Below are 15,610 nucleotides of genomic sequence, written 5' to 3'. Positions count from 1 at the left end.
ATGACCACACTTCCATTGAATGAGTAGTGAAGATGAAAGGGAAACATGGGTGTTTGGACAAAAAAGAGGCAGAAGGAGATGGTTTATTGGGGACCAACTGAAGAGAGAGAGAGAGAGAGAGACCGACAGACATGTGATCGAAGATTTAGGCCGTAGGTTTTGTGGGTGTTGCGTTTTGGAAATTTGAACGGATACTGCACAGTACACGTGACTAAGATGGTATATATATAGAGAGAGGTGTTGAAAAAACATCTGTTAGTGTCTGTTAATGCAAGTGAAAACGCAAAGCCACGGATTGCTACAGAGGGTCTGCTCTGTGTAATGTGAACTAAGAGAGAGAGAGAGAGAGAGAGAGAGAGAGGTTGGAGAAAATGCAGCAACATCTTATGCAAATGCAACCCATGATGGGGGCATACTCTTCACAAAATATCACCACTGATGTCATTCAAAAGGTCGATTTTTCTATTCCTCTCTCTCTCTCTCTCTTCTTTTTCTATTCCTCATTTTCTGGAAATGTTGGATTTTGATGCGGATAAGGTGCGGGTTAGGGCTTTCTGATGTGGGGTTTTGTTATTCTTTTGTCTGCATGTTGTTGTCATACGTTAGGGTTTTGCTGTCACGGATTTGGTTATGCGGGGGGGTTTGCGTTGTGCGTCTTTTAATTGTTTTGTGTTCTATGTGATTCAAAAGAGGGATTTTTTATGATGGCGTGACCGTGTAGTGGCGGTAAAGGGATCTTGAGTTTTTTCTCTGTGTTGGTATTCTTGGAAACCTTTGTTTTGGGCGAAATGAAGTTGATTCGTGGTTTTTATGGCTTGGTTCATACTGAATCTTGATGCCTCTTTCTTCTGGGGTACGGGGTTTATTTTGGTATGATGCGTTATTGATTGTTATGAATGTTTCAAAAATTTTCAAATTTTTCTTTGCTTTCCCTGTCTGTAGTCATCCCGTCACAGTTTTTGAAATACAAATTTATTTGACAGTGATGATTCTTGTTTATTGTTTGTTCTCCCTGTTAATGCTATTGGATGAATCTTTCATTCTTGATCTTAGAGTATTTTTTAATGCAGTTGGTTACTTTTGATTCTACTGTCTGTGTTACTTCTGGATTTATCTTACGTCATGTTGATGTCTGTCCTTTTCTAATGCATCTATGTGATTTAATCCACTCCCAATGCTGGCAATCGGATATTTGGGGTTGTCTTGCATTAGAACTATGCATGCCATTATATATGGCCTTCATTGGTTGTTCACGTGAGTTATGGTAGTTAAAATTAGTTGGATTTGATTTTCTTGGCAAATTGTCATTTTAATTGTGCTTTCTCTTTTGATGCCACTGAGAGAGAAATACTATTTTGGGCATTTAAATTCTTATGTTACTTACCACGAAATAGGCTGTTTTTGCTTATTTAGGTGGTTGCTCAGTTCCATGTGGCAATCTGTCTTTGCCATGGATGAGCATGTGATGGTTCTTGCAAAGTTCATTTGAATAAGGGTTCTTTTGTACTTGTCATGATGTGCATACAATGATGGTTGCAAAGATTTTTGGTGAGGCTTTCTTGTGTACTTCCATTCAAGTTATCCAAGTATGTACTAACTAGATTGCCTTCTATTATTTGTTAGTTTTTATGAAGATAATTCTGATTATTTTTTTTATGGTTGTATGTAGTATGTACTAAAATATAAAGTTGGCTGATGTAATTAGTGATGCAGTGTTTAGTGGCCTTAAATGTACTTATGTACTTACCTTGATGTGTTCCTCAAGCTGTTCTCCCACACCCCCCTTTTTTTCTGACACAATGTTTCTGAAATTTTGTGATGAGATTGGCCAATGAAATTGATTATATGTTTTGAACACATTTAGTGTTTCACTTGCATATTTGGTTTATGTATCATGAATCCATGATCCCTCACTGCATGTTTAAGCATGCACAGTCAGCTTTCAGTATCTTTTTTTGCTACTTGTTCAGCATTCATCAATCTAAAGTGGAAAATAATTCACTCATCTCTATACAATAATTATTTGCAATTCTTAAATAAGTGTAAGTTGTATCCTTAGTACATATAAATGGTGATTGGGGTGAGTTACCTTCTTGCTCTGCTTCTTTTTCTGGCATCTTTTTAATATGTGACGATTATGTTGTGGTTTTTTGACTATTCATTTATTCAATATAGCCAAGAATCATTAAGTTTTTAAAACTAGTTTATTGCCTGATTGGATAGTTTAATGGTGATGTATCTTGAGTGTTATGGGTGCTGTGACTGTATTTTGTATGCAAATCTAGTCTTAGTTTTCACTGTCATTTGGGGTGGTTATGTTTATTTAAAAGAACTAGGATCCAAATTCAAACCATTTGGATTATAAGACTTGACATTATTGCTAATTAAGTATTTTCAAGATTGTTACAGCTGTAAATAAAAGTTTTCAAGAAAGCATGGCCGCCTCACATTGTCACTTTTGAGAGTTTTGTTTTTGTTAGCATAGGATTCAAAAGCGACTTTGATTATTTGTTTACTGATGCTATATAATGTTATATTTTGGAAATGTGACTCAAATATATTCTAACATCAGCACTGACTGAAACTTTTTGCAATGTGATTCTTCACATTAGGCATTTGGTGACGACAGGTTATAACTAGACAAAAAAACCCCCAATAATTGGTTTCATTTTTGTAAAGTTAAAAGAGGACATTAACTTGTAAGTTCATCAGTTTATGCACTGATCTTGCTGTGGTTCACTTAGAGTGTTATGGTGATTCTGTTGAAAAAAACTGGGTGGTTACAGCTTATTTCTTGGAGCATTTTGTTCCAACTTCATTGTGTTGCAAAAGTTGCTATTTCCATCAAAGGGATTGACATATGAAAATGCACAAGGTCATCAACTATAGCCCTTTTATGGTTGCATGGTGGGGCATTGTTGTTGTTTAATATTTAGCTGAGATGATATCTGGCCCTCCTCTTTATGACCAATCTCTTTTTCTTTTAATCAGATTCTTCTCTTTTTCCAATGAGTGATTTCTCGGAAAATGATGGGTTGAAAATGTACTATGAACATAAATTTATATGCATATCTGGCTTCATAAAGTGCAGTTCATTTAATTAGGCCTAACTGCAATTATCTCAGATATGTGGTCGTCAGAAAAGAAAGGAGCAGATTATGGGGTCAATCATTGTAAAGTTAGTGTGTGGCTTTAGATCACTAGCTGTGGTTTATTTTTTACATCTGAATGGGCTGAATATGATATGTATTATGATAGGATGATGCAGAAAATTATATATAGGTATCATCCTGCTGTGCATCTGGGAATGGAATTTGATGACTCATGTTTTCTTTGGAGAGGATCAGACTTGACATCATTGAGAAATCTGAAGAACAGATTTAATTATTGCTTTCAATTTAATGGCGTGATGTATATATTGTATACGTGTAAATGATAAAGTGATGGATACTAGATTTCATTATAAAGCCAATGTTAGCTTAGCATGTTTGTTATAAGATTGATCCCCACACGAAAACTGAAACAATTACTTAAATGGAAGATGTTAGATCCTACTACATATTGGGGTTGTCCACACATTTTTGATCTGGATCGACACTCAATAGACCTTTGATCTAGATGCTGGTTTAGGTTGGACCAAGAATCTTTTAGAGTGCAGGGTGAGGTCAGTATGCATTTGCAAATTTAGGTTTCTACCATATCTTTTGACTTTCACTGGCCCTGTTTGGGAGATCTAGATCCAATTAAAGGTCATGCAGTCTGTACATCAAAACTGTCTGATGGCTAATGCATAATTCACCTTAATGCATGCTTGGGTCTGAGACAAATCTGGCCGATCTGATGCCTTTGTCAAGACTTAAGTTGGACCCTACTTTCTTCATTCTCATGCTAATGTGAAGAAATGTTTCTATTATGCTTCTACCATTCTATTTATATTTATCTTTTCCCATTTTAAATTTGTAATGTTTTCCAAGAATTAGCACTAATTCAATTTTTGTAAAGTAAGAGACTTCTATTGGGAAATCAAATCCTACCTCTCTCTCTCTCTCATGCACATGTGTTTCTACGTAACATTACAACCACTAGAAGTTCTTGAACTTTTGGGACACTTTCGACTCTGAAGTAGCTAATCCTTAAAGCACTTTAAACCTGCTTTTTATATCTCACTGACATTTTTTTGTCCATGATACCCAACTTTTAGCAAAATAAACCAAGGTTGTAAGTATCGTATCGTTACCTGTATGGGTCGGGTCCAAATTAAGATTGTATCGTATTGTAATTTTTTAATGAATTTTTTTCAAAAAAAAAAACATAAGATTAAAAAAATCAGAAAAATCGAAAAAATTCTAAAAAATTCTTATCACATGAAACAATGATGAATTGCACAAAATACAACCATAAAATCACATATGAAGCATTTATGTCTATGAGCTACATAAGACATCATCAAACATCAACTAATATAAAATCATAGATAATATTGCATGCATATCTCACAAGAATAATGCAAAATATTAAATATCTTGCAATTAAGAACATGCCACAAGACTCATACTTTCATATTACATAAACAAAAACAAAATAACTAAGTTTATGAATAATTAAGTGTTAAATGACCAAGTTTTTTTAAAACATATTATATAAAATCTCAATAATCATAATCATAATCATAACCATCTTTATCATCATTATCTTTTTCTTCTTCTTCTCCTTCTCCTCCTTGGACATCCATATTGTCTCCAAGATATGTGGGGTTTTCATCATCTACCTCTTGTGCTATTTCCACATTGATCCACTGATTGCCCTCTTAATTAAAAAGTCTCTGCTTGTTCAACCCATGCATTTAATTCATCAAAAATGTTTCAAATTGATGGGATCAAATTGCTCTTTCCACCTTGATGATAACTTTTCAATTTGCCTAAAAAGATGACATGAAAAATTAAAATTAGTTGGGTTTTAAAAGATATAAAAAAATTAAATAAATATATGAAAATGATAAATAAACTTTATAATTTTATACACCTCTACCTCAATCATAAAGTACAGCGAACGTAGACGAGGTCATTGATCCTTTTGCGCTTCAATCCATTTCTTCTTTTTATATGAATTTGCTCAAAGACACTAGTTTCTCTCGCATCCACTTGTACTACACGTTTGACTAAGAATGCGAACGACAAAAGCTCTTAAATTTGGAACATCACTTTCAAATTTGGCCTACCACATGTCTGAAAAAAAACAAGAAATTGAGAAATCAATAAGACAATGTTAACAATATGAAATTAAAATTAAAATTAAAATAAACAAAATAAATTACTTAGACGCATCGTGGTACAGTTTCGCACTGCTGCAGGTCTCCCAATATCATACAATACATTATCATGCTATACTCAGGGTTAAACCTTTTGATGCAATCCAAAAGATCCTTGTTGACTCCCTGTCCATTTTAAACATATGAGAACATCTAAATGCAAGATTTAAATAATATGCTCTAACATGAAGAGGTTGATGAAGTTGCCGAGTCCGCCTATGATCAATGATGTCCTATAAGTATGTACAATTTTTTCTTCCTTTTCAATTTTATCTCTAATGACTTCTTTTGCCTTATCCATGGCCTCATAGAGATAACCCATAGCTTGTCTGTCTTCACTATCAACCAATCGAAAAACCTTCACCAAAGATATTGTTATTGTCAACAACTTCACGCATGAATCCCAAAATTCACTTCTGAATACATTATCTACAATTTCTATAAGATTTATTTTTTGTGAATGGGGATATACATTCAATTCATCTAATGAAAACATTTTTTTAATGCAACTCTATTCTTTACTAGACTTTGTATTGTCAAAAATTCATAGCAAATATAGTAATTGCACTATGAAGCAACTTAGCAACAACAATGTACTTTCTTATTAGGCTCAAAACCTATGCTTGATTGTAAATAAATTTAGTAATGTTTTGGCATCATTCAACTGCCTGCTTTATCTCATCTATGATGCCGATGTCATCAAGTATGAGATCTATGTAATGACTAACACACGGGGTCCAAAAGAATGACCCAATTTTTTTTGCCAATTCTTTACCTACTGTTTTATAATTTATTGCATTATTAGTAATAAATTGTACAATATTTTGAGGTTGAACCTCTTCTACAACTTGATCAAAAACTCTGAGCCATACATCTTTTGTCCTGAGCATATCAGACAGGGCAATTGACTTCAAAAACATAGTTCCTTCAGGGCAATAGACAAAATTTTTTGTCAAGGTCCTTGACTTTCTGTCTGGCCACCTATCTGCCATGATGCTACACCCAGTTTCTCTTCATGACTGCCTCATCTCATCACAACATGCGTTCACTTATTTCACATTAGTATCTAAAACTTTTCCTCTCAAAGTATTTTATATCCAAGCCCGATACTAGTTATGACATCTGCCATGACCTAAAAATGAAAGAAATTTGCTGCATTGAAAGGAATACATGCATCATAGAACCATCTCCCAAACGCGACCTGCTCGACTAAATGTTGAGGAGTCATGGAAGTACAAATCTCGGGTTACGCCCCAGGGACAGTCCTAGGAGGGAAAAAACTCCTAATAGGGCTTATAGATCTACCTCCTCTTGAAGAACTCCTTCCTCATCCTCTTCTTTTTGTACCCGCGATGATGCTACTATTGGTACTAGCCACACATTTTTTCTTCACTGCAGAACTTCCTACTTCTGATCCTATGCTAGGGGCTGTAGGATCAGAAGTAGGGAGCTCATCTTCGTTATACACATCTTCTTGGGGCTCTTCATACCTCATTTTTTGCCTCATTCATCTCTCTTTCTTTTCTTTTTCTCTCATACTATCTAATAATTGCTGACGTTGCCATTTTGCGGCATCTGACAATTTTCTTGACGTGCATATGACAACATTAAGATGTGTCCCAGCTAAATGATGCTTCAACTGAGAGATACCACACAAAATACTATTTTGGCAATAGTTGCACTTGATTTTTAATCATTTTCCATTCATTACTTGATTGCCTCATTGCTATACCAGATCCTTTGATGCCATCTTCCCCCAAAAAAACTCAATAAGAAGCAAAGAATAACCCACTTCCTTGAGTGAAAAAATTGTGAAAATACACTATTGAGAAAATCGCAAAAGCCCTTTCCCTAACGCACGAATCGGTTCCCAAATCGCTCTCATGGCTCCTAGGGTGCATGGGTTCCTTTCTAGCCCTCAATAAAAAAGTAGTTGTTGGCACTTTTAAAGTGCGTTGAAGTGTATTGTACGATACACCCTGTATCGTACATACAACACGATATTGGGGTGTATCGTATGATACACTCGATACGAGTACGATACATATTTGTATCATGATATGAGTGTGTATCGAATCACAAAACCCAAAAGTAATGATACGTATCGTATCGTACTTACAACACTGAAATAAACCATTGGAAATTACCAAATTATATCTGATAGCCTTATGGACATTGTTACTAGGCTGCACATTCTAGTAGTTTTTTTTTGGGTTAGAGACTGGTTTGAAATTATTTGGTTAACCTGTCATTATTTCTATCATTGATCTTATTAAGCACTTTTGATATTACTTTCCTCTCGTTTTTATAGTGTTTAAGGGATAGCTACAATATTATTGATATTTTAATTATTAGTATTTCCTTCATCAATCTTTTGGAGCATTTTTATAATACTATTGTTATGTAGTTTATAGGGTTGCTTGAGACTTAATCACAAATATCAACAAGTATTCTGAAAATGTGATATTTTTGTTTTTAAAGTTATTTGTCTATGTAATTTAAATATGGTTAATTTTCCTTTTCCTTATTTGTTATTTTTCTAAAATATTTCTACCCTTTTTATGCTACTATTGAACAAAATATTGGTAAAATCTAGCTATGACTTGAGAGTTGAGAAAGTTGAGTTATTAGCTAAACCACAAAGACTCGGCTAAAAGGTCGACGCACCCGCGTCGCTCGTACCTGACACGGGTGCGGCTTCGAACACGGGGCGAACACGGTCAACGAAGTGTCAGACTCGGTCAACGCACCGAGGTCGAGTCCGTCCACATTTTGGACTCGGTCAACTTTGACCATGTCTATTTTTATCCATTTATTAAAATTAATTTTGGACTCGGTCAACTTTGACCGAGTTAATTTTTGTCCATTTATGATTGTTATATATATTTATTGTTATTATTGTTATATATAGATATTTTGTCAACTTTGACCGGTCAACTTATTGCTTTAAAATTTACAATCTTATATATATATATATATATATATAGTTGTGTCCGTGTGTCCAAAATTTTTGAAATTGCTCTGCACCCGCACCCGCACCCGCACCCGCACCCGCACCCGCACCCGCACCCGCACCCGCACCCGCACCCGCACCCGCACCCGCACCCGCACCCGTACCCGTACCCGTACCCGTACCCGTACCCGCACCCGCACCCGCACCCGCACCCGCACATAGGTTGTTAGATTTACATAAGAACATGGAAACTGAGGCATATAACACCTCTTATATAAAGCCTCTGTTGTTTCATGCAGCTAATACTCTTAATTTGAAGTTTGCATTAGAGTTTGTAGCTTTCTATCACATGATAAATTCCCTTGGATTTCAGTTAACCCGTATCCTTGTAATATCGCGTATTTTAGTACTTAGTCATTTTATAATTTTGACGAAAATTTGGCTAAGTCTGGGAGAAAAATCATTTGAGGCTCGATTTTTAGACTGATGTCTTTGAGTCCGAGCTTGGCCCAGGTCCCATCGATAAGGTCGTAACGAGCCAATCAAAATGAGATAAAGAGTTTTATTTTCGACTTTTAAATTCAAGTGAATTTCAGGTTATTTTCAGGCGAAATTTAGAATTTGGTTGTCGTATAATATATCGTTGGATGCGTCTCGGAATTCTGAGTGCAACGATATTTTATTTTCCTGAATTCGAGTTCTGGTTTGCCCAAAAATTGCATTTTTCTGAAAATTGAGCAGCTTGTCGATATGGATTCGGAGTTGGATCGGATTGGATCCAAGGCCTAGGATCCAAATTTTTATGGATTTGGGTTCTATTTAAGTCCTACTTAAATCTGGATTTGATTCAGGCTTTGATCCATTTTTGTTTTGGGTATGGGTTTGGATCTTGGACTCGGATCTGGATCCAAATCTAAGCCCCATGATTTTCCAGCTTTAAATTGAATATAAATCTTTAATTTGGGGTTTAATAAGGTTAAGAAGCCTTCTGGGTTAATTTGGCTTAAACAAAAAAAAAAAAAGAGAGAAGGAAAGAGAAAAGAGGAAAAGAGAAGGAGGAAGGAGAGGAGGAGGAGATGCTCCAGCCCTCCACCCACGTTTTTCAACATTCACCTCTATTTTTCTTCACTTTTTATTCAAGGTACGGGTCTCCTCTCTTGAATCGAGTGAGGTATTGAATATGGGTGAGATTCCCATGCAATATCTTGCTGAAAATCCATATTATATGCGAAAATATGGGTGAATATCTTTACATACATGGAAGAGGGTTCATGGATCCTCTTCCATGGGTGCATTGATGGTTCTTTCCACTCGTTTTTCAATTTAAAATTTCTGTTCATGTCTATTTTTGTGCTACAACAGAATTTTATGTGACGTATATATGTTCATTTAAAGGTTATTCTTAATGGAAATCGATTCTCTATGGATAGATTATGTTATAGATTAATGTTTATACATATAAGAAGATGTTGAATCAATGTTGTTTGTATATATTCGTAATTCTGAATATGTATACATGATCTCCATATGAATCGTTTGTTGTTTCACACTTTTTACATGTATTATTAAGTTAAGTAACCCATGGTCATTCATGCTTAAATGAAAATGTGTTGCATGAAATATTCTGAATTTTTTGATTATTGGTTTAGTAACCTGTACATGCCTGTGAAAGCATGGGCAAATAAAAATCTAGTTATGTGTATTCTTCCTTTGAAGTTGGTGATCATGAACCATTTGTGCATGAGATGACACCTGCACACACCTGTTGAAACCTTAAATTAGTTAAGTTTCTATGGTCTGGGCCGACTGGCAGCCCATTCGAGTGGTACTCGGTTGGCTGCCAGGCCTTGGCAGCATACCCACAGGCCTGTGTAGTGTTTGCCAGGCCCAGTCGACTGAGTCGGCTGGGCTGGAGCAGAACCCCAGCTGACCCAGTCGGCTGGGTACAATGTTGTTAAAAAAAATACAGTTGTTACCGGGGGTGCGGACTGGCAGCGCCTTGACAGGCCTGCCAGGTCCAGCTGAACCCAGTTCAGCTGGCCTGCCAGGCCCGCCGAGCCGCAGGGGTCCAGCCGAGGCTATGTTTAAAATCACTAATTAGAGAGCGCAGCCTGATGTTGATAAATTTTCAGGCATACTGAATGCCCTTCTAATTGAAGGCATCCTTGCTTGTTCCAAACTATCCGAACATGTAGTGTACCATCTGATAATAAAAAGACATGAATTCAAGTGCCCTTGATGTTGTTTACAAGTGCTTGTTCTCCATTGGAGACAGGGAGTCTTGGAAACACCAAGGCATAATAATCTAAATGCATGAACTTTCGTGTATGTGACTAGGTACGTGCACTACTTATGTGACTAGGTACGTGCACTACTTATTTGAACTTTGAATTGTAAAGGAGAGAAGGTGTCCAACTACTGGCATGATGTATGGAAGTTTAACAGTCAATCAGAATGCTAGGATCCTTCTTTTTGTATTAAATTAGAAAAACCATCTTTTAGTCTAGTTGTTGGCTGCCATGCCTTGACAACTTGCCCATAGGCCCGGCTGGGCCTGTGTAGTGACTGTCAGGCCCAGCCGACCTGGAGTGGCACACCATCCTGCTGGCCTGGGTGTGTTACAGAAAAGAAATTATATCATGGGTGCTGGATTATTTATGATATATATATATATATATATATTTGTATACCAGATATATTTTGTTGGGAATACTGGGTCGATAAGAGCCCCAGCCAACCCAGTGTTGGCTGGGAAACTGGCCCTAATAGGGCCCAGTCAATTTAGTTGGTTGGGCTGGGTGCTTTCAAATAATAATAATAATAATAATAATAATAATAATAAAGAGACAAAATAGAAACCTAATGCCTGCTGATGAAATGATTAGATAGTGTTGTGGCATTGGGCTTCTATCACTTGTACATGTTATGCCAAATACTGTTGTGACATGATATATGGTCAAAATTTTCAATTCATGTATACCCTTTATGCCTATATGGACTTATGGACTTGGACAGGAATTCAGTATGATATGCAAAGTTTCCTGATTTTGTATTTGAATTTAAATCTAGCTGATGACATATAAAAGAATGAGGCTCCATGAGCTTACACTTGGTTATGTCATGCTTAATCAAAGTATTATTTTGCAGTTGTTTCATGTATATGTGCATACTTGAAATAATATGTTTATGCATGTAATAGAGTCATGAGTGTTCACATGTTGGATTTATGAATGAAAGCATGTATTGACATGAATAGGTGTACTAAATGAAAGTATGCATTGACGTGAATATGTGTATGCAATGAAAGTATGCAATGGACATGTTTATGCGTAATGAATGGAATCATGCAACTATCTTGAATATGTGCGTTAAATGAAGGCGTGCATTTGTCACTATCATATGAGTTGAATATAAACATGTTTCTAAGTATTTTTGTTTCATGCGCATAGCTGAAAATTTGCGTATAGGAATGTGCATTTAGAAAACTTGTGATTTATTTCCTATATGGCATGTTATGGTTTTTGCATATGGTGCATCGATGATCGAAATGAATCATCATGAGCTTGGTGGGCATCGAGCTTTGGTTTGCTTCTTCTTTATTTATTTTAAATGCATCACGAAAATCACATTAATGTTGTTGCACTATATTGCACTGTTTTGCATTTTTTCACGGGCTAGAGCCCTGTGATGAGTCTCACATTTGGAAATGCGAATTTGTGATAGTTCTTGCAGGGGAATATGCGAGTTGTTGCCTTTGTTTGCATGTTGAATTGCAAATTAAAGAAATGAAATAGTAATAATCTAATAAAAATAAAAGAACAATGTAATATACTTTTTAAGATGTTTCGTCGGGAGTATGAGACTTTTAAAGATTCGGTTTTGGGGGACTGCGAGGATACAAAAACTTCGTGTGCGCTATTGTTACCCCTAAACCCGATATTGAGGTTCTTTCTCCTTACCACGGTTTTAGGAAGAGTCTGCTACTTTGCCTGGAGGTGGTGTGTAAACACAACTGTTGTTTTGGTATACCAAGAAAAGTGACACTTGTGGATGCTGATGTCCCGACATTAGATGCTGATGTCCCGACATTAGATGCTGATTTCTAATGCTCTGATGGATGATATTGTTTCCTGATATTGGTCGGTGGCTAAGTTTGAAACCCAGTAATAAAATACTTGTGTGCTAAGTTACCCTGGAGACCCTATTTGACCTCAGAAATTCTTACTCGTTTGGTGTATCCACGGACAACAATAATTAAAAAGAACTTAAATTGTGTGTATTTAATAGGGCATGCATATGAAAAAAACTTTAAGGAAAGATAATAAAGTGTTCATGCATTGCACATAAATCATGCATATTTCTGCTATGCATTAGATCATGCATGTTTACCTATTCTCTTAATTGTTAAGTGTTGGTGAATGCATAATATTATTCTCTAAAGCCTATTAAATGATTATATTGCTAAATTTATGATCCTTGTTATTTATTAAATGTTCCTTCAATGTATAATAATTGTTTTCTATTGCATAAATGCTTAATTGAATTATGAATTTGTTATAATTGTATTCCTCTAAATTATTGCATGAATTTTTATTTGTATTCTTTATGCTCATTCGATTCATGAGAGGAATTCGTATGCAGAATTCCTCAGATTTCTGACACCCCTACTTCTATGTTTTTTCGCAGCTGTAGGGAATCAATGAAGTGACTCGCTTCTGGGAGAGCTACGAGTGCTACACGGTTGCTAGACAACTTTATAGATGGACAACGTGACTCTACTTTGCTTTCGTTTTCTTTACATTTGTTATTACACTCTGATTCTTTTTATGCAATTATCTTGAGAATACTATTTCTTAATTAATAAAATTTTGGTTTGCTATGGTATGAATGATAAATGTAAGATCCCTTGTGGTTAGTTAGTTATCCAATGAGGAGTGAAACTGTAAAGGCCTCGGGTCTCTGAGAATGTTTCCGCAATGGTTTAAAAAAAAATTTGCATTTTGAAGGGGTATGAGATGGGGTCGTTACAATCCTGGGGTTTGATAAAACACTTTCTTTTTTTATCTGCCATTTGTCTTACACTAAAGGTAGGGATGTCAATTGGTCGGATTTTATTTGATATTTGACAAAATCTGACTCTGTTTAGTTAGATTTGATATGCCAAAATCATATTGGATTATAAACTGATGTAGATATGGTTTTGATTGTTTCCTACCAAATCCAATGGATATCCAGGTTTGATGCATATCCAAATCCAGTTACATGTGAAAAGTTGCATTTGGTATGAGCTTTTCCCTGAATTCGAGTCCCTTGAATTGGAGTCCCTTTAACCAACATTCGATTAGTTGAAAATGGTATTGGTTGTAATGAAGTGAGTTCAAGAGAGCAATAAAGGCTCTCATAAGAGAAACTCAAGCTCACCAAGGCACAAGCACAAACCATGTATAGAAGTATGAGAATTCATGCATTAGATGACTTAGCAAACAAAACAGTGTCAATATGTCACGATTTATATCCAAGATCAATGATAACATTACTAAACCTGTCATTACCAAGCTTTAAGTGCTTTTTCGTCATACAAAGCTTTAAAGAAGAACCTTCCCAAGAAGAATCTCAAGTCCAAAAGGTGGATCCATTTAAACTTCTAACATTTGGTAAATTGGTCAATTTCTAACAGATTCCACGACTACAAGGGTCCTAATTATTAGAGCGTGAGGTTTGAGGTGGTCTGATCTTGATCTTGATCTTGATCTTGATCTTGATCTTGATCTTGATCTTGATCTTGATCTTGATCTTGATCTTGATCTGTACTTTTCACGTCACTGTTCATGATGTTACTATTCACATAATCTAGTTTCCTAATGTATTTTATTATATATTGTGTTCCTAAAATACCTTTTATTAGTCTTCTTGTATTTTGTATTAATAAGGGTGTTTTAGTAAGAATGCATTTTAGTGTAAAGTGAATATAAATAGTCATAATGAGGCACACAATTTTCCTGTATTGGGAATCATTAGAGTTCATCCCAAACCTTTCTCTTGTCTTCTTTCTCTCTACAAAAACATCAGAAAACCTAAATCTAACATGGTATCAGAGCCATGATCCAGATTGGGGCTAGAAAATCTTGGTGACCTTCAAGATTCAATCTTTCTTTCTCCAGTTAACAGTTGAGTGTTCTATTCTTTTCTCTCTTCTCTTTTCTTTCCTTTTCTCTCAAATGTGTATCTTTTCTCTTGGTTCTTGATTCTTAAATCATAAATGCATATTTCTTGATTCTTTAATTTCTCTTTATCTTCATTTTTTCATTATTTCTTCCTCTTTAAATCAGATATGTGTATTTCTTGACTCTTTCTTTTTTCCTTAATATCTTGGATTTGAAATCTATTTTATAAAATTCGGTGCGTTTTTGTTTTTGGGTCGCATCTTTTTGGATGAACCAGATTTATTAGATTTGAAAAACATATTGACGTCACCTAAGGCCAACGATTCTATTTTGCTTCGTTTAAAAAAAAGGATTCCAAGTTGACCTTGATGCGTGATTTCATTAAGATATTCTATTGGCAGCGACATATCTAATTTACTGTTTATGTTCCTTTCTGCAAAAAACAAAAGGACGTGCCTGTTATTGCTGCCAATTACTGTCGTTAATTTTCTGCATATTGGTTATTGATTATCTCATTTTCTTCTGTAATTATTTGCTGCCCTATTTTGTTCCTTTTGCATTGATTCTTTATTCACTTGTCATGGATTCAAGTTCCTCTTTAAGATCTATCTTTGCTAACTTTTGTGGCCAATTAATTTATGAAAATCTGAATAATTTTAATTACCTTACCTGGAAAAGACAAATTATTCTTTTTATTAGGAGTCATGATCTCGCTGGATCCGTTGCTCCTTTATTTGAGTTTCTTATGCAGGAAGATAAAGATGACAAAGGGGTTGTAACTACAATGAGGACCATTAGAAATATAGATTTTGTCAACGGGATAAGAATGATCAAGCCTTAATAGCCTACATCACTTCGACCCTATCTCAGGAGGTATTAGTGGGAATTTCAGATGATTGCACTGCGACGACGTTATGGAGTACATTACAACAGACCTACTCAGATTTTAGAGGCCAAGATCATTTATTTGAAAAGAGAATTTCAGATGTTGAAGGAGACATCCATGTCTACAATGAAATATTTCAACAAGATCAAGTCCATTACAAATCAACTAGTGTTAATTGGATGTCAAGTGTCAGAGAAAGACAAAATTTAGTAAGCTCTAGTTGGCTTGGGACCCAAATTCTATGTGTTGTCCACTACTTTTATACTGGGACCGTTTGTACTTTTGATGACCTAAAAGCC

General features: G+C 35.5%; 1 protein-coding gene across 1 annotated transcript in view; it reads left to right on the top strand.

Annotated features, from left to right (window-relative positions):
* Positions 1-250: 250 nt before the first annotated feature.
* LOC149831572 (GRF-interacting factor 1-like) overlaps positions 251-15,610 on the top strand; it is a 47,973-nt gene continuing 32,613 nt past the window's right edge. The window contains exon 1 of the mRNA XM_090013982.1: positions 251-452. Coding sequence (XP_089870108.1) covers positions 372-452 — 81 coding nt within the window. The 5' untranslated portion in view covers positions 251-371. The remainder of the gene's footprint in view (positions 453-15,610) is intronic.

Source organism: Nuphar pumila, chromosome 7 (genome assembly GCF_984573655.1).
Source record: "Nuphar pumila chromosome 7, dmNupPumi1.hap1.1, whole genome shotgun sequence".
NCBI lineage: Eukaryota > Viridiplantae > Streptophyta > Magnoliopsida > Nymphaeales > Nymphaeaceae > Nuphar > Nuphar pumila.
The sequence above is the reverse complement of the archived record's forward strand: the minus strand, read 5'-3'. Positions and strand labels throughout refer to the sequence as shown.